Below are 19,475 nucleotides of genomic sequence, written 5' to 3' on the forward strand. Positions count from 1 at the left end.
GATTTATTAGGCAAAAAAAGTATTTGTGCTATTTTTGAATCAAAGATGTAAATGTTTAGGGGTCGTTGCGGAGCTTTAAAGTTTGTATGGAAAAAACCACGAAAACTAACCAAGTGAGAGATTCTTGTACGAAATCTAATTCCCAACAAAGTCGAAGATCCGAGTTGAATAAAATAAAAAATATAGAGGATTTGAGTATAAACAATCTCATTCATCATTTCTAGACGATAACGGTAGCAGTTTATAGAAGTGTTTTGCTACTCTGATTAAAAAAAACAACGCAGTTATTCCAAAGCATTTGTATTGCCATTCACAAGAGCAATCCACTTGAGTTCAACAATAAACGTGATATATTTCTTTTCCATACACAAAGAATCAGAATTCCTCAATTACTAAGAGGCCATCCGACATGCCATGCCGGTCTGTCTAGCTGATGCGCAACAAGCCGAGAGGCATCATCGTCTGCCATCCTCGATCCAAAATAGAACCAAACGAAAAAATAGAGGAGACTCCACTTCCTGCCTTGTCGTGACCAACCGCCAACGAGTTCAGCGGTGAACTTCACAAATAATGCAATTTCTTATGCACTATTCAGTCTGGTCGTATCCCCACGTGGCTAGAATAGAGTTGTTGAGGTGGAAAAAATGGCACTTTTTTCGCCTGTTGTTGTCTTTTTGAAGAACAAAAAAAACGGCAAGTGAACAACACCAAGGTAGAAGAGTGATTTCGAAATAAATCACGTTACCCTGCCACTATCCATCATGCGCCAGTTGAGGTTGAATAATAGGGTTGACCGCTCACATGAAAGTTCTGATGTTCTATTGGAACTGTAGAACTAACTCTATTCACGGCAGGATTGAGTCACTAGCAAGGGTTCGGTTGGTAATCCCTTTCTCCCTGTTGGAGTGCACCCTGTAAAACCTGCTGAGGCAATCGGTTTTGCTCATGAACTCAGCCTGGGCTGACGCCCAGAAACAGCTGTGTGGTGGTGACCGTGGCAGAAGATCAACACCCGGCGGCCTAAGCTCTTCAGCCGTATTATGGGGTACGTAGAAGGAGAAAATGAGCGAAAATCACGTACCTCTGGAAGTCTCCGTGCAGACACTAAGACTGGGGGACTAACTGTACGCCGGTTGACTTTCTCAGCTTGCAGCATTTCAATTAAATGTGAAGCATTCTTCTTTTTATAAACTATGACCGTCCAAGTGGTGCGGTCATCAACACTGGCTGAAGTTGAGCACAGTAATCTTCAGCTCTGAGTCAAGTCACAAGCAGTTCCGCAGGGTCGTCCAGTAATGATGTCACCGAAGTGAGGTTCGCAATCAGGGACCATAAATCGAAACTTCAAAGGAGTTTGCTCCAAGTTTGATGACTGTGGCGTGAGTTGGCTGCAAACGGAACAGTTCAGCGCTGGTCACTGACCGTGACATTCGGACATGCAACCTGACCTTATAGATTTGACCATCGAAAATGGAATTGAAGTACGGTTCCCACTCTCCCCAAGAAGCCAGAGTGGCGTTATCTCGCAAAAGAGCCACTTATGAGTTGAAATACAACACCATTCGGGTCTCGTTCTGGCTTTCATTGTGTATCAAGCCAGAGATATGAGTCGGATGAAGAAGGCGAATGATGGCGAGAGCAGTGTGACTTTTGAGCTCAAGTGGATTCTTTTGCTTCACTTTGAGGCGGAATAGTTTGGGCATGATGTTCTAGCCAAGAGCAATTTTAAATGTGATAACTTACTTCTAACAGTAGCTAAGTGGTAGTAAGATATCTCACGCAGAGCGATTGTTGTTGTTAGACAGCAGTTAAGTACATTAAGTGTCGTTTTGAACACTTTAGGTCGATACAACTTGTTGCTTTGTGATGGGTTTCAAAATTGTAAAAAAAATCGTTTTTTCCATTTCGATTTTTCCAAGAATTAACAAAATATTTGATTTTTTTAACCAGAAAAAAACCGGGGGGGGGGGTGTGATTTCCAAAAAAAGTGTCCACGTGGTTTGTGGATGGTCCCTTTGGAAAAAAACATATTCGAGATAGATGGAACAAAACTAATGTTATATCTACTAACGATTTTTAAGATTTTGAGATCAAAATGCTCAACATGTTTTGACAGATATTTTAATGTTGAAATACATTTAATAATATATTTCTTTAATTCTTTCGTTTGTATATTATGTTTATTGAATTAACAAAAGACTCTGAACATAATATGGCTTTGGGTTTTTTTTTTTATATTTGAGTTCAGTTATTGAACAGTATTATTAGAGACACAACAGAAAATAACCTATGTCAAGTAGCTTGAGTCTATTGCTGGGGTGTCCAACCTTTTGTCCCTGCGGGACAAATCTAATTTTTCTGAAGCAGTGGTGGGCCGGAACTAATATTTAATAAAAGTTCAAAAGTAAACACATTTTTATTTTTTTTTTATAAAAGAACAAATATTGCACATAAGATTCATAAATCTTAATTCTAAGAATGAATAACTAAGATAACATTAACAAATGTGTTTATTTAACTTATTTTAATTTTTGTTTGTTTAAAATAAACATAATAATTGTTCAAACGAAATTTGGATTCGAATATCCTTTAAAAATAAATAAATAAAATAATTGCGTTTTTTTTTTCATAAAATTAATTTTTAGGTCCTTTTCGGTGCTGGGACCTGGTTAGGACCGAGTCGGCTTTTGTTATTACATTTTACTTAAAACTTAAAGTAATTACAGAGGATCTTGTGGAGAAAAAAAATGCGTTGCTGTGAACCTTTATTCAAATATTTTGAAAAATATTTTGAAATGATTTTTAACCTAGTTTAAACACACACTAAATTTAAAAAAAAAACAACTTCAATTTGAAGTTAACACAGTCAAAACTGAGAGAAATTTAATTTTTTTTGTACATTTTTAGACAACAACTCAAGTTTGTTTATAAATTGCACAATTTTACCAAATGGATAATTTTGTTTTCTTTCACCATTTTTCAGTTTAGAAATATTAATATAGAAATTATAAGAATTAAATTCAAACATGAAGAATGTTGTTTAAATATGTTAAAATTTGAGCTTAAGATTATTTTTTCTATTCAGACAATCCATTTATTTATTTAACATTTCATTAACAGCCTTAAGGGACGGTCAAAGAAATATTTTAAAAAGCCGTCCCGGGCCGGATGAAATGGCTTCACGGGCCGGACGTTGGGCAGGCCTGGTCTATTGTCTATCAAAATCAAACATAGTTTTCCAGAATCATGCATTTGAAAAGTTAGATTTAAATTTTCTTTAAGAAAAAAAAAATTGAGTTAAGAGAAGTTGGTCAAATTTGAACTTGACATGAAATTCTCAAGTTTTTCCGAATTTCTATGGTTGAATCAAATTCCAATATTTTTCCTGTTATTTCCGAGCCTGCACATATCTGTAAGGATACTAAATAGAAATTAGAAAAAATAATAAATTATTAAATCTAAAAAAATCGAAGAATCGCGATAACTAGAGATGATTACAAGCAAACCCCTTATGGTTATACATCAATTTTTGTAATTATCTGCTTTACATTTTTGTAGAACATTATAACACTCAAAAAAATAACCCTGCCAAGTTAGAAACAAACACGACTTTTTAAAACAAAAAAAAAATTAATGAAGAAATGACTGATCTGGGTTAATTTACATTCGAATAGTACATTAAATTTCTTTAAAATTAAATGTTCAATTTTTTTACAGTTGAGCAACGGAACATGGCAAAATGTTTAAAAAAATTAAGTGTTTTTTTCGATGAAAAATACGTTTTCTTAGGAAATATGTGTACTTTATCAAATCAGGCGTTTACATATAAGTCACTTGGACACAACATTTCCATCGCATCGCAATTTCAGGCTGCAAATTGTTGAAACAACAAACCTCGGACTCGTTATCTGGGACAAAATTTACCCCTTAGGACAAATCGAAGAGGGGCAACTGCTGTGTGAGTTGGCGGAGGATGACCAACTTAATTGTTTTACCTATTTTGAATACATTAATAAATATCAATTATTTTTTATTTGTTGAACTGAAAGCCCATGACTTGATATCTCAAATGACTTCAACCTTAATATTTGCCATTTTCCTAAATCTAGATCTGAAACAAAAAACCATCTTATTAACCCACTCATAATGACATATTTATTCGCAGTCTGGTTCACTGAACCCCACACACAAAATACTCAACAAAAAAAAACAAACCATGACATAACCCGTTGATCTTACCATAAACTGAAATGCTAATTTCTAACTTTCTGGTTTCGTCGTGCCACCATCAACCTCAAATCGATATTTCGCCAACTCGATAGCCCAAGAAGAATCTTCAAATGGCGTCTTCGAAAATTGAAGTCGTGAACTTTAGCCAGGATATTTACCAACTTTCAAAACGCGTTTGTGCTGCTACACAAACAGGCAAATTCCACCCTCGCGCGTTTCGCAGAACAGATTTAGTGAACGATTTTTGGCCCCGGTTCAAATATTCCCTCTCCCTTAATGAGTTTTGAACGGGCACATGTGCGCGCGCTCGTCGCCGGAGCTGGTTTTGGGCCAAATGTTGAACCGGCGAAATCGAAGTCGAACACACGTCGGCGACGACGAGCTGCAGTTTCTTAGCTCTACAGTCGAGATGAATGACCTTGTCCAGGTGAACTAAATTTCGGGGGGCCTTTTTGAAAGTGTTTGCCGGTTCGGTTGTTTGTAGTTGAGTTGAATTTGAAGGTTCTGTATTTGAAAGTTCAACCAATTTGAGGAGTAGCTAAGATATTCATTCAAAAATGAGCAAATCACTTAAAAATTAAAAGAATGAAAAATTGATGTCAACAAAATTGTGTATTTTTTGCAAAAAGGTGTGTCATTCTGAAATACCTTGAATTGCTAAGAAAAGAACAAAACACAAACACACATTTCGTGTAAAACTTCAAGGCTTAACCGCGCCGGACGGTCGTATCAAACGTGACAAATGGCCCAGCTGGTTTGTATGCTTATTTGCTTGATTAACAAACACCTCTCGCACGCCATCTCCAAGGTAGCAGATTCAGACACACTTTGTTAGCCGGTCGCGCGTAATTGACCCGTTTCTTGCCGCAGTTGTTGTTATCTTTTGCAGAACGAACAATACCTCACCTCACCGGCGATTGCATTAATTTGTCTAAACAAATGAGAACTATTACGACAACGCCCCCCCGAAACAGTAGTAGTGCGGTGCTGCAATACAAAAACCTTTTTCTCTCCACCATCTTGGGTACCTACTAATGGCAAATGTGTTCAGCAAAAGCCAGCCACATATCAACATTGAAAAGGCCGCCGAAAATTCACACGACTTCGAAGGTTCGTCCGCCCGACTGTCTGTCAGTAGGTCTGTTGTCAGTCAGTCAGTCAGGCAGTAGTGTGCCAACAATTAAATTGTGATGAAATTGAAACTCCGCACAAGCTGAAGAAATTGTAATGAGCGTTGGCTGATGGGGACCACAAGAGCCACAAGCAAATCATGTGAAGAGTTTGAGCTGTGTTTTGTAGTGCTCAAATTGGACGTTATGAAAAAAAGAGGAACAAAACAGTGCGAAAATCAAAACAAACAGCATCGTGGTTCATGCTCTTTTTTATCTTTCTTAGAGAGGTTTGTAAGTCTCTTCAAGGCTTCTGCAAATGCCATTGCATTTGCTTGAATCAAACCATCCACATTAACGACCCCCGGGTCTTTTGTGGTTTCTATTGCAAGTTTCTGCTCGAACCTAGGAGTCCGAAGGCTTGAATGGGGAGAGCACCCAAACCTCTTTCTACTCCAAGGAACCTTCCACCCCAGTGTTTGAACTGACGACCTTTGAATTGCTTGAATCAAATGAAACGAAAATAAATGTTATTTTTTATTAGCTTTTTCATATTAGCTATGAATAAAATTTTCTGAAAATCATAATTCCCCCCAAAACTAGAGCGTCCAATTTCCCGTCCCGGGAAAAAATTTCCCGGGAATTCCCGGGATTTCTCGGAAAAAAATACTTTCCGTTTCCCGGGAAATTTGTAAATTTCCCGGAAATTCCCGAAAAACAAGCAGAAGTATACATTTTCCTACCTTTTTGGCACCAATGTTTTGAAATTATTAAAAAAAATAATAATTGGAGAACCTGATTTAATTTCATATATTTCCATCTACTGTTCATATTGACTAATCAGCTTGTCTGTAAATTTCATGTCAAGGTTTAATTCAGATAATATTTATTTCTGAAGCATTCACCACTAGGAATATTGTTTGCTTATATGTTGGACAACAAAATTTACGCTGTTATGGAATGAATATAAACTATTTTATTTTTGACAACCTTTTTTAATGTTTTTTTTTTTTTGTAATATCATTTAAAACTAAGATATTCACATCTTCCGGCCAAGATCAACATTTAGATTTGTTTAACTTTTTTTTACCTTGAACATGTTGGATGGAAATTGAAACGATATATATAATTAAATTTTTAAAAAAGGCTTGTGTGAGAAGAATTTGTTTCTAAGTATTCGAGAAATTACAGATTGAAGTTAAAAATGTATGAAGCACGTGAGCTACCAAGGGCGTAAGAGGGTTATATATGAAAAAATATCGTTGAATTTCAACCACTTTTAAAAACTCAAAATTATTTTAATCTAATTGATTTATTAGGCTGAATACCATATAACTTAAATCATATAAAATTTAATAATATAAAATTTAATTGTATCCTTCATTCAAATTTGTGACGATTCATCCTAGGAAAACTGTTTAACATGACAAACAAGTATAAAGTGTACTATTCAACTTATTATTATTTTGGCGATACCAATTTATTTTTAACATTCTAAAAAAAGACATTTTATTTTTATTTTCTGTTCTGTTCTATAAAGTGCGAAAAAACTAAGAAAATTTCAATCGAAACAATTTTTTTTCCTTATCGGCGCCAACCTAGCTATTTCGAGCTTTATGATTAGCTTTAATCTAAAATTTGTATCAACATTCTTCGACTTGATTTGAATCTTGATAGGCATTTTATTTATATCGAATTATTTGAATTGAAATAGCTCTTTCAAGAACATAAAGGAATTTGATTCCTTATTGATGATTACTTTCCTAAAATTCGTTTTTTCAAGGTTTAAAGTAGAAAGAACATTTGTTCCGGAAATATATTTAGGAACATCAGACAAATGAATAAAAAAAATAATTCGTGAGAAATTTCAAAGCAAATCATTTGTCACAGACTTGATCGAAAAAGACTTTGTTATTTGAAAATTTGTAAATTGGTTGAAAAAAAACAATAACAATACTTTAGGAATTGTGATCGCATCAAATGTTTAATTAAATATAAGTAAGTATAACAAAACACACAAAGACGTGTATTGTCAATAGATAGTGAACGAGAAAAAACAGCCAAATCGACACAACTCCCCACAACTTTTCGGCCTGAGCTAGTATTCAAAGCATAACATAGAAAGACTTTTTATAATATAAGATAATAGTTTGGTTTTAATTTTTGAGAAATTAAAGGGATAGAAGAGTTATTCTCTGCGATTTTGTTTTTTTTTTTTAATTTTCATTTTAGGCCGTTTCAAATATTTAATATTTTCATGAAATACCAACGTACAGTCCCACAAAAAGTTTTTTTTTGCGAAAAAAAATTCCATCAATGCCTCGATATTTTCAAAACTAATGATTGGAAAGCAGCTGTACGCCTATAATATGCATTTTTAAACACTTTTTTCATCCAAATGTTGAAACCTAGGCTTGTTATTTCATTTTTTATATTTTTTTATTTTTTTGCCCCCCCCCCCCCCCTCGACTTTGGCCGTAGCCGAGGTACATAAACTTCAAAAAATATTTGCAACGGCCTTAGAACTTTGTAAATATACTGCCTCATAAAACATTCGAATTGATGAAAATGATTTTATCTAAGTGTTACCTAATTAGCCTGTTATTTTATATTGACGATGTCTCGGAAACTATTGGTCGGAGTTAGAGCTGAGACTTCAGATAATCGGATAATTGAAAAAAATCTATATAAAATCAGATATCATCTTTTAAATCAAACCAAAAGAAAAGAGATGTACAAAAATCGTATCAGAACTGATAATTATTTGGATACGAATATTTTAGGAACACGAAATAAATTTAAGAATAAAAATGTAACGGATCGGATATGTTTTCGGATAATAGTATTTGGCCATAAATCATGTGATACAAAATTAAAGGTCATTTGAAAACCTGTTAAACTATTTTGTTTCGTCTTAATGTCCCCCAACAGTCGTGAGACAAAGCTGGAATGTATGTGCTAGTTTATTTTCTAATAGATTTTTTAATGCTGCAAGTTATCCGGATACCCGAAGTCTCAGCTACAGTCTGAATATCAATCTTGCATAAGGAAACTTTTGGAAAATTTTCTGATCTTTTCAATAAAAATATTTCAAAAAATGTATAATTTGGTTTAAACTATTAAATGAGAAAAAATATCATTTAAAAGAAATTTTGAAAAGTAAAGCTTGATATTTTTTTAAATTTTTTCTATGAAAATATCAGAAGATTCACAAAAGTTTCATTTTTAACATAGAGAACCGGACAAATTCTTTCCGAGATATCATCAGTTGAAAATTACAGGCTAATTAGGTGACGCTTAGAAAAAATCATTTTCATCGATTCGAATTCTTTGTGAGGAAGTACACAGAAAAAAGTGTAAATTTGGAAGGTGTAATTTTGGAAGGTTGAATATTACCTCTTTGATTTTGTGATTTTAATTTAGACTGAAAAAAAGGGCATTACACCAGAAAAGTGGTAAAATCACACATTTTCAGAAGTAAAATTAGACATTTTTTCTGACATAATGTACCCCTTCCCAGATGTAATATATGATTTTTTCACTGTATCCTGACCGGATGGGATTCGAAAAAAAAGATTGCACCGGTCTTAAAATTTCTAACAGATACTAATAGAGAACAGAAGGCTCAAATTAAAAAAAAAAAACTAAATAGCTTTGGTATATCTTAGTTAAACATTTCTAAAAATACAATAAGATACCAATTATCACACTACTATGTGAACCAGTCTGAGCGATGCAACATTAAGCAGGCAACAACAACAAAACAAAACTAGGTGGCTGAAGAGCAAAGTGGAAAACAAACCACCCCGTAATGAATATTACATCAGCCCCGGTCGGGCGGAGAGGTCCACGGAATTTTCCGCGGGGCATGACGTGAAAATTGCCGGAGAAGCAGATCGTTAGAGAAGAGCGCGCTGCGCTGAAAAGCGATAATGAAGAGCTCTTCTCCAATTTTACACCCCGCTGGCTGCGCTGCGTGGCGGTGCTTCCGTTTGAATGTGGACCGTTTTTTCCTCTCGATTTTTGATGGTACGCAAATCGGGGAGATTATGTGAGAAAATCGCGATCAGAAATCGACTGCTGGCTGGCTGGCTGGCTGTTGGTGGTGGAACATTTAATTGGACGCAGAACCAATCGATACGCGATTTATTTGGATAATGTGGTGCGATTCGGTACGAGCAAGTGGATCGAGTCAGAAGCAGCACTGGAATGGGGTGTGCTTTTGATCGGTGTGGGAGCTCATCATTCCATGGAATGATTTATTTTATTAATCCTCATCGTATATTATTTTAATAATCTGCGAGGAAATAACTTGATTGCCGAATTACCCGAAAAGGATTTTATTTATAATTTAAATTTTGTCAGTCCGACTTTATCACTCAAAAAGATTTCGTTTCGAATAGGATTTTTTTAATCATGCACTCTTTAAGACGATCCTCAATAAATATCGTTGAATGGTGAATGGTGTTCGTATCTGAAACAATGTCAATACAGTTTTAATTTTTAAAACTTCAAAATACCTCTAGCTTCGTCGTTTTGTAACATTACAATCTCTAGCACCCTCTAAAACTTGCTCAAAAAAAAATAAATAAAGCATTAAAAACGACACCAGCAACGCACAATCAGATCTGACAGCTGCGTACTATTTGAATAACATAATTTTAAAAGTGTTTATTGAATTTATGATAAATTTTTGCTATTTAGTAGACATGTTTCAAAGTTTATGTCGCCCCTCTACTTTGCTTAAAATTGGTCATTTGATTGAATTTTTTGTGTTGAAATTTATGCAGTAAAATAATAAAGTAATTTAATTTGGAACAACACAAAAATGTAATAAATTGAATCATTAATAATTTAAATAAAAAATGCATCATTTTATATTTGATTTTTTTCCGTATTTTGGAATGTTATAGCAAATATTATTTGATAAAAAAAAAACAAATAAATAATTAAACAAACGCACAAAAACAAACACTACACTACACTACTAATATTTTATGTAGAGTGTTTAAAGTGGTCACAAGAAAAAAGTAATTTTGATTACAACATCATATATCATATCATATATTTAACCTTAATTTAGTGAATCAGCAAATCACCCGTAGGCTTTTTTTAAATTGAAAAAAAAATCATATGGATAACAATTCATATTTAAATTACTTGTACAACTCACGGCGTGTTTTCTAGAACAACCTTATCAGGAAAAAATAGTCAGCGCTTCTTTCAAATGTGTCTTATAGGAAATTTTCTCAGCTTTGCAATGGTACTTAGAGCGAAATTTTTCATCGAAACATTTCTGAGATATCTTTATTTTAAGTTTTTTGTTCAAAAATCCTTCATCATTTATTGAAAACTTTTTAATAACAGTTCAGAAAAGTAGTCAAATGATGTGTTTTATGTGTCTTTTACTCATCGAAATGGGCAAAATAAGACAAGAAACAAATTTGTAGAATGTTGCAAATCGCTAAACATTTTTAAAATTATATTTTAACTGAATTTTGAACTTGTGGAACTTATTCAGTAATCAGAATTATAAAACGGTATTTAAATGAAAATTTTACTATAATTAATAGATTATTACAAAATGTTTGTGATCATATATCACGTGTCTGCTCTGATTTATGTGATACTACCAAATTTTTTGCAGGTGTAAGATTGTTATTGCATTTTTATGAATAAAGAAATGTCACCATGATTTAACCAAAAACAAAACATAGATACAAAATATGATTTAAAATCGGTAATGTACTACAAATTACTGTTGCATGCTTCAAAAGTCATATTTTCATTGATATAAAGTAAATATATATATATATATATTTTTTTTTACTGTTGAAAGTATCATTAAAATGTTGTGTTTCATCTGAGTACGTTGAAAACACCTTCATAAACATTTTTTTGGTTGGAATAAAAATAAAATATTTTTTTTACAAAAAATCAAACAGATGCCTCCATTACAAGCTATTTGAACGAAACTCAAGATACTTGTAAAACGTTTTTAAAACAGATAAGAATTCTACAACATTGCTGATTATTTGATCATTTCATACAAAAAAAAATCTTTCATACTCAAGATAAGTATTTCTCCTGAAACTCTGCACAGTAATTTGTAGTTCAATTTCAAGTTAATAACATGTTTTAGTATCCATGCAACTGGTTTATGTTTGGTTAAGGAAATATGATATTTATTCATAAAAATCTAAATACCCTTAACAATCTCAAACCTGCAAATATTTCGATTGTATCAGCTAAATCCAAGCTAAATCAGAGCAGACGGCTGATATTTGTACACAAAAATTTTGTAATAATCTATTAATTCTTGTAAACATATTTTTAAATACGGTTTTTAATTTCTGAATAAATCACGCATATTCAGAAACTAAATTTAAACCTAATTTTTTAAAATATTTAGCAATTTTCAACATTTTACAAAGTTGTTTATTGTGTAATTTTGCACATTTTTATGAGTAAATGACACGTATAACACGTCATTTGACAAGTTTCCTAAACTGTTATTAAAAAGATTCCAATAAATGATGAAGGATTTTAAAACAAAAAACTTAAAATAAAGATATCTCAGAAATTTCTCGATGAAACATTTCGCTCTTAGTTGCATTGGAAAGCTGAGAAAATTTCCTATAAGACACATTTGAAAGTAGCGATGACTATTTTTTCTCCTTAAGGTTGCCTAGAAAACACACCGTGAACTATTTGTAAACTGTCTAGACTTCTTTTGATAATGTCATCATTAGAAATCGAAAGGGATCCCAATTAGCCCCAAGGATAAAATTTTTAAAATTTCATAAACCTAAATAAGTAAAATAATCATTTTTTTTTTATTTTTTTGTGTTTTTGAATACTTCTGACTCAAGGCATAGTTTTATTTATTATACCTATGAAAATTTTAAGAAAAATTAAAAACAAAATTTAATTTGAACAATTTTTTGATGATTGAAAGATTTTTTTGCAAATAAACAAACAAAAATTCGCCTAAAAAGCTCTGTATTCATTTCAATTTAACATACCTAGAGTCTTCTTTTTTGTATGGGTCCTATAAATAAAAGACACAATAGCTTATGAAACCTTTAAAAAAAACTCTGGATATATTTGCACCAAAAGGCCAAAATGAATGAGCTAAAAGAGTTTTTTGTCAAAACCAATGCAAATAAGAATTGTAAAATTGTCAAAAAAAATCAAGCAAAGCAATCGGAAAGAACCCCGAAATGCACATATCTCAAAGTAATGAGCAAAGTTGTGTTTTAAAAAGGTGTATTTTAAATTTTTATGCATTACTGCTTCACAAGATAAACTTAGCCTAGAAGAATTATAGATTGATTTTTCATAATGTCGCTATCAGTTTTTAAGGGAAACACGCTTTGAAATTCAAAATTTTATTACGAAAAGATCCGATAAACAAAATTTTATTTTTGTTTGACTCAAAGTGGTTACAGAAACACAAAAAAAAATCAAATAAAATTTTGGTATTGGACGTTTAAAAAAAACTGTAGGCATATGGTTTTATCGGGAAAGCGATATAAATATCTTTGAATGAAAAAAATGTGGCAATTAAGCATAAGCATAAGCATAGGTGCCCACCCGCAGTTGCTACTCCGTTATTGACCAGGACCTCCAGAAGTTACATCCACGAGCCGTGGAAGATAAGTGGGTGCTATCTTTCCTCGCTTCGCAACTTCTCAAAGGCCCCTATCATGCTGATCAATACCGGCGCCGGCCACGACCAGTGGTAGGGTCACGGGGAAGTGGATGGGAATGTTAGTCCGATACTTGAGTGATAGAGACCGCCCAATCGACTGCTTCTCCGACAAAGTATCACATGAGTTTTGAGGGGTTAGTAGATGGGTATGAGGTCAGGATTCACGAGTGGCAGTGATGTGACCATGAGCATTTTGTTTATCGGTTGAAATTTTAAATCTTAGGCAGCCGGCTGCGGAAAGATAAATAATTGATTATTTGAAAAGTTTGTTTTAATCGAACGCGTGCCAACCGAGCGGTAGTGCTATGGGCTGGACTTATCAGTATATTTTTACTGTTGGTACAATTAAGATAACGCGAGCAAATGTCAAAAATAGTAGTTGAGTTAATACTAAAGCTGCCAGTTGGAATAAATTATTACGATCAACGAATATAAACGAAAAGAAAACAGGACACCACGTAACCGATTGTAATGAAATTAAAACAATAACTTAAACGAACTTAACCGGCGGCGTGCCTTCCTATCAACGATGATAAAAGAAGGACTTATAAATTTAAAATATAAAAAGATTCCAAAAATACGTTGCATAGTAACCGCGAAGTCCCGCTACTCACAATCGAATCCGAAAGATAGCTATCTAGAATTTTAAATATAGTATTAATTCGACCGCGATCCTCCAGAAATTCTTCGTCGGCGTGCCTTCCGATCAACGGTGATGTAAGAAGGGCTTTATTCATTAAAATGATTTTATATCATAAGCCTTAAAACATATTCGTCGGCGTGCCTTCCGATCATCGATGATATAGAAAGGACTTCAATGAAAAAAAAATGTGGCAATTCTAACTGAAAAAGTCTGCACAATATTTCGAGGTTTGCACTGAATATTATACAAAAATTTTATAAAAGGATTTCCCTTAATTCAAAGTTTGACGAAAAGCTATAGCTTTGGAAGGAGAATTCAGAATAAAATATGTTATTTTGTTATTATGGTTTAGGCACGATTAAAAATCCAACTTATATACATATTTACAAAAAAAAAACCTCAACAGGATGTTAGCAAGTTAGCCTGCATAAACATCAACAAATCTCATGAAACCCGTAAACCAGTGTCGTCAACTGCACTAAACGAAAACTTAAGTGCGTGTGAGGTAATCAAAACAAAGCTACTCACAGAGCGAAACCACAACACCAAAACAAAAACGCATTAAAATTTCGGGGAAACACGTTCTGAAACTAGTTCGCCTGTTTAAGGTTCACTGCAAACCTAGTTGTGCAGCACAACTACCTAGTAGTTAAAACCACTGGCCATGAAGCGAAACAGATCTCGATGAACTTGTGGTTAAAGGGCAGCACAGACTGTAAAGGTTTGTTTTAAGTACGCCCACATAATGCACTCGGTTGGACAAGTGTTGATTTGAGTAATATGGAATCATGCTGTATAAAGTCTCTTACCTCGTCAGATTCGATTTGATCTCCTCCTTAAACTTTTCCAGCTGTCGTTTCATATTCCTGTTCATTTATCGCGCACTAGATTCTGATTCTGCATCCAACAAGCACCACTCTGCTTCCCCGTCCCGCCAGACTCATTTAATCCACTCTGCTTTGCTTGATGTTGCTGATGCTGCTGCTGTTGCAGTTGCTTCTTTTCCCATAAAAATAATAATTACAAAATCCGCTACACTACACACCGATTGTGTACACCACTAACTGCTCTCACAGCCTTTTCAGCACCACCTGAGCAACGAACACACAAAAGCACACACACAGAAAAAAATAAGAACTCGGAATCGGAGAATGGAAGAAGAATCACAAAAACATGAACAATTCTGCACACCGTGAAACAACTACATCGCCAGCGTTGACCACTTGAACTGACTCACTCACTGGCGAGGGCTCACGATAGCGATTCCGAGTGTAAATATTTGTTGATAACGAATCCTTCACGACACTCTCAATTTAGCAAGAACATCAGCCGATCAAGACGCACACCCGGGCTATCACACGAACATTTTCGATTCTTCCTCGAGTTTTTTTTTTTTTCGCGTACTGATAAGTGATCAATAAAAGTCACTTTTGTGTGTATGTCGAGGACACGATAACGCGTGCGATAACGAGCTCGGGTGTCACACGACCTCGACGAGTCCAGAAATAACACCGCAAAACCGCGACGACACTACTTGAAGAGAACGCCCTGCCCTTACTTCGTGGCTCTCGTTGAACATGAGCTGCTCTGAGCTGGAAGCTTCTTCACTGACTGGCTCTGTGACTCCGGCTCTGACGGGGATTCAGGCAATTTGGTGTCTGTGATGGTGTGGCGCCTCTCTCTCTCTTGAGCTTATGATGAGTGAGTTACACCTCACCTCCGTGAAATATAGGAAAATCCGATGCATTGAACGAACTGATGGGGAGGAAGCACGGTGGGTTTGATGTTTAGTAATTTTTGTAAGCAAATTTAAAGTCGTCCAACAAGATTTAAAAACATTTGACATTTGATAGGGTCAAAAATAAGCGTTTTAAGCCCGCTTCAAATGTTAGGATTGATTTAAAAATTTTGAAATATTTTCTTTTTGGAAAGAACGGATAACTTTGAGGAGTTATTGTCACTTAAATATCGACGCAATTTCAGTGAGGCATAAGAAACTGAATTTTTCCAATTTGTTTTTCTCATCTCATTAACCATTGGTCCAATTTTCAATGTATTTTAAGCAAATTTGTAGGAAATTTTCTGATATTTTCGAAAAAAAAACTCAGAGCTGGTCAAGCTTGGTCATGACTTCTACAATTAAAAAACATGTTTTGGACAAAAAAAACATAATTTTAAATGTCTCTAACATGAAAACAGTACACGATATCAAAATTTATGCTTATTAATTATTTGATTTTACATTCAAAAATGAACCTTGTGCACGTTTCCAAAAAATCATGATATTTTTGAAAAATTGGCAACAATGTCTCATGGACGAACTAATGATGCAAAATATTTTCTTTGGTTATAGAAAAGGTATACACAAAACCCCCTTTCATTGGAAAATTGTTCCAGTAATTATTTATTTTAAATGTTTGGTACATCGACCCTTTTCGAGGTTGAAGGAGGATGGAGATAAAAAAACCCGATTAAATATCACCAAGATATGAAATAGAGCCTTTCTTGCAAAATGGTGAAGTAAATCCGACAAAAATTGGTGCTAATAATTTCTCAGCAACATAATGTTACTAATCAATGAGAATTTTAAACCATAAACCGTTCTTTTGTTAGGAAGGAAAAAAAACTTAAGCCTGATTTACGAAAATTTAAAGTTGAAGCATCACATAATGATTCATTCATTATTATACTTATGTTACTATTTTTTCAGATATCAATGAATATATGAAAAAAATATCAAAGAACGTAAACTAGTTCCGTTCTGTGGTCTCACTTATTTTAGTTTACAAAGCTTTTATGTGATTATTAATTTCAAAATAAACGTTACACAATGCAAGTTTTTCCAATGGATATTTTTCCTCAATAATTTTTCCCCTTGATTTTTGGATAAATTTTGAAGGTGTGGGTACAAATTTTGATATATAATTTTCATTGGCATTTGACACTATTAATTACAGGAATAAGAAAAATGGAAAACCTTTATACACTCAACCATAAAAAACGTTTAAAATGTTTCGTAAAGGGGTTGTAGTAATTGACATCAATTGAGTCATTCTATCAACTCTAACGTTTCATCAATAGTTTGTTTTTAAGTAACCTACAGACAATTCATGTTTGAATTTCCAACGTGTTTTTAGTGTCTATGAAAGATTTATTTTTTATTTATTAATTTTTTTGTAAAAATTTTAAATATTAAGAAGAGAGAGTTCAATAAATATAATTGAATTTAAATTTTCATTTTAACAATTGATACCAATACATTTTTTTTTTTTCAAAAATATAAATAAATTATGTTGGGCCATCTACTAAAAACACAATAGAAATATGATAGAAATTATTGAAGAAAAAAAATATTTTAATATTCTAATCGTTTCATCATCGAATATGGGAGGACCAGCATTTTGAAAAAAAAAATAAAAGGTTGAAAATTTGGGAAAAAAATTATAGCTTATCAAAATTTAATAGGTTTTCTGATAATATAAAATTCAAATAATTTAATTTTATTTCAATTATTCAAAAAGAAAAATACCATTTCTTTCTTACAGTTTTCAAAAGATAATTCTGATCAACTTCTATTCTACAACAGAACTTTATTATGGTTGATTTTGACTATTTTTCAGTTATTGAGCCTATTGTAGTTTTCAGTGTATGTTGCGCAAATAAAAACTTATTGCTTAATTTTAAAACTGAGCACATAATTTAATTGAAGTTTTGACTACAACATCGTGTTCTTTGGAAAATTTTCCATAGGTTTTACAATTTCATTGTTAGAGGCATTCATTCTAAGTTTTTTTATATGTTATAGGACCTATGAAAAAGCTTTGAGAATTCCTATTTTTATAGGACCTTTTCAAATAAAACTCTAGATTTTTTTACCTTTTCTAAAGACAGGCACTAGGTTTGCATTTGGGTTTTCAATCGTCCGTTTAGTCTTCACCGACATAATTTCATCGGAAATTTTCCAATTTTTGTTTCCAAATCGACAAGTTATAAAGTTGAGCTTTGATTGCAGAGGCGAGAATAACTGGTGCGCTTTGATATGCACTTATTGAAAGATCCAGCGATGATAAAATCATCATTAAAAGAAAATCTTTGAACGTTCATCAAGAGAAAAAATCGGTGAAAGAATCTAAAAAATCATCATCTTAATTATTCGGCGAAACATCTTTTTTACTACCACACTTGCAAGTGTAACGTCACACGTTGAAAAATGACCGGTCACTATTTGTAGATGTGAAATAAACATTATTAAGTTGTGCTGACAAGGAAATTCACCAAAACTCATCAGCAGATTGATTTTCTTGAAGTATTTCGGGGGTGATTTTCTTTTGCGTGATTTGCCTCCTCTCTCTTTCGCGGGTGAAAAAAGTTCGCAAATGAAAATGATTTTTTTTGCGATTATTCCATCCCTAGAAAGATCGAAACAATAACAAAACCTAATTGAATGATTAAAATTATGTTTACTTAATGAATTAACTTCCAAAAAACCCACCGTGCCTTCTCCAGAGCCCGCTGAACCACTCACACAGCCTCGCATTTACAGTTTACCAACAAGAACGAATTCGCCTCTGTATGGCGTGAAAACCGCAAACAAGAGCAAATCCGCTCATACAAACACCAAATTTGAGAGAGAGCGAGAGAGCCGTTTTGTCGGGGGCGATCAGCGCGACTGAATGAGATCATCGTGCTACAACAACAACAACAAGGCAGAGACAGAGTCAGTCAGACCAGCTAGTAATGCGATGAAGAAGATGAAGAACTCTCTATCGAGAATATCATCCATGTTATAGTCGCGGGCCAATAAAAAAAACACACAAATACCATCACACTGCGCGAGGGTACACAGAAGAAGTGTGAAAAAATTTGCACAAAAAGCGATTAATCCTTTCAATTTTGACATTGAATTCCAGCCTGGCACTGATTGTTTGCTCAAGAGTCTTCTTTGTTTCGCTAAAGAGTTTTTGAACACTCATTACTGCACTGATTCAAATAATTACGAGAAAAACAAGACATGGAATGATTTTTCTTCTTCGCGACCCAGAATCAAATAACTGCACATGAAAGGCAAAAATTACGATATTTTTAGCCCAGACGCGAGTCTCGCACGTATAATTTAATTATTTTTACGAGTAACGACACAGGAAAACAGCAAAATGTCACACTTGGAGTACAGCTGTCAAAACAAATCCTTCGCTTGAACTGTACTTTTTGCCCCATGAAAAAGAATCCCAGACCGACGACAGACAACAGAGTCCCAGATGATTCAGAGAATTTTGCCTTCTTCCTTCTAGTTGTTGTTCGTTTCCGCACGCACACACACACCCACTCTTAATATCAGCCAGCCTCACCAATTGCGTGTATTGCAGAATTGATATTGTCCTAAAATTTGCGACTCTTGGCTAATTTGCCAAAGACAACACCCCGAACGGGACTCGAACTCGCGACGCCACCCAGTTAGGAACACTGCTCGCAAAAGACTGACAGAATGCGTCGCGTCGCACACACAAGACACGGCACACCGCATACTAGAACAGGGAGGAGAAACACACGCACACCACTATCGCAGTAGGTTGCGACAAACATGCAAAAACATCGCGGTCATGAATGGGAACGGAGCAAAGAGAACTGTCAAAATAGTGGAGTTGTGTTGTGTTTTTGAAAGATCGAGTGTGCGTGTTCAAACGTGTTGGCGTTACGTTTTGTCTGGGTGTAGTTGCTTGAAAATTTGGGCTTTGAAGAAATTTTCTTCCAAATCGTAGTGGTTGTTGTCTTGAATGGA

At 34.0% G+C, this 19,475-nt stretch overlaps 1 protein-coding gene across 8 annotated transcripts in view; it reads right to left on the bottom strand.

Moving 5' to 3' along the window:
• The window catches only part of LOC6051804, a 49,097-nt gene extending 29,903 nt beyond the window's left edge, over positions 1–19,194 (bottom strand). Inside the window, exons 1-2 of one of the 8 annotated variants that reach the window (XM_038253335.1) lie at positions 19,045–19,194; positions 14,506–14,692 (exon numbers count right to left, since the gene is read on the bottom strand). In XM_038253335.1, coding sequence (XP_038109263.1) covers positions 14,506–14,570 — 65 coding nt within the window. In that variant the 5' untranslated portion in view covers positions 14,571–14,692; positions 19,045–19,194. Of the gene's footprint in view, positions 1–14,505; positions 14,788–14,887; positions 15,227–15,254; positions 15,285–18,858; positions 18,945–19,018 lie in introns of those variants that run through there. The other 7 variants (XM_038253334.1, XM_038253328.1, XM_038253331.1 and 4 more) reach the window with 7 other exon arrangements.
• Between the last annotated feature and the right edge of the window lie 281 nt (positions 19,195–19,475).

The sequence above is a fragment of the Culex quinquefasciatus genome, chromosome 2, assembly GCF_015732765.1.
Source record: "Culex quinquefasciatus strain JHB chromosome 2, VPISU_Cqui_1.0_pri_paternal, whole genome shotgun sequence".
In the NCBI taxonomy this organism is placed as follows: domain Eukaryota; kingdom Metazoa; phylum Arthropoda; class Insecta; order Diptera; family Culicidae; genus Culex; species Culex quinquefasciatus.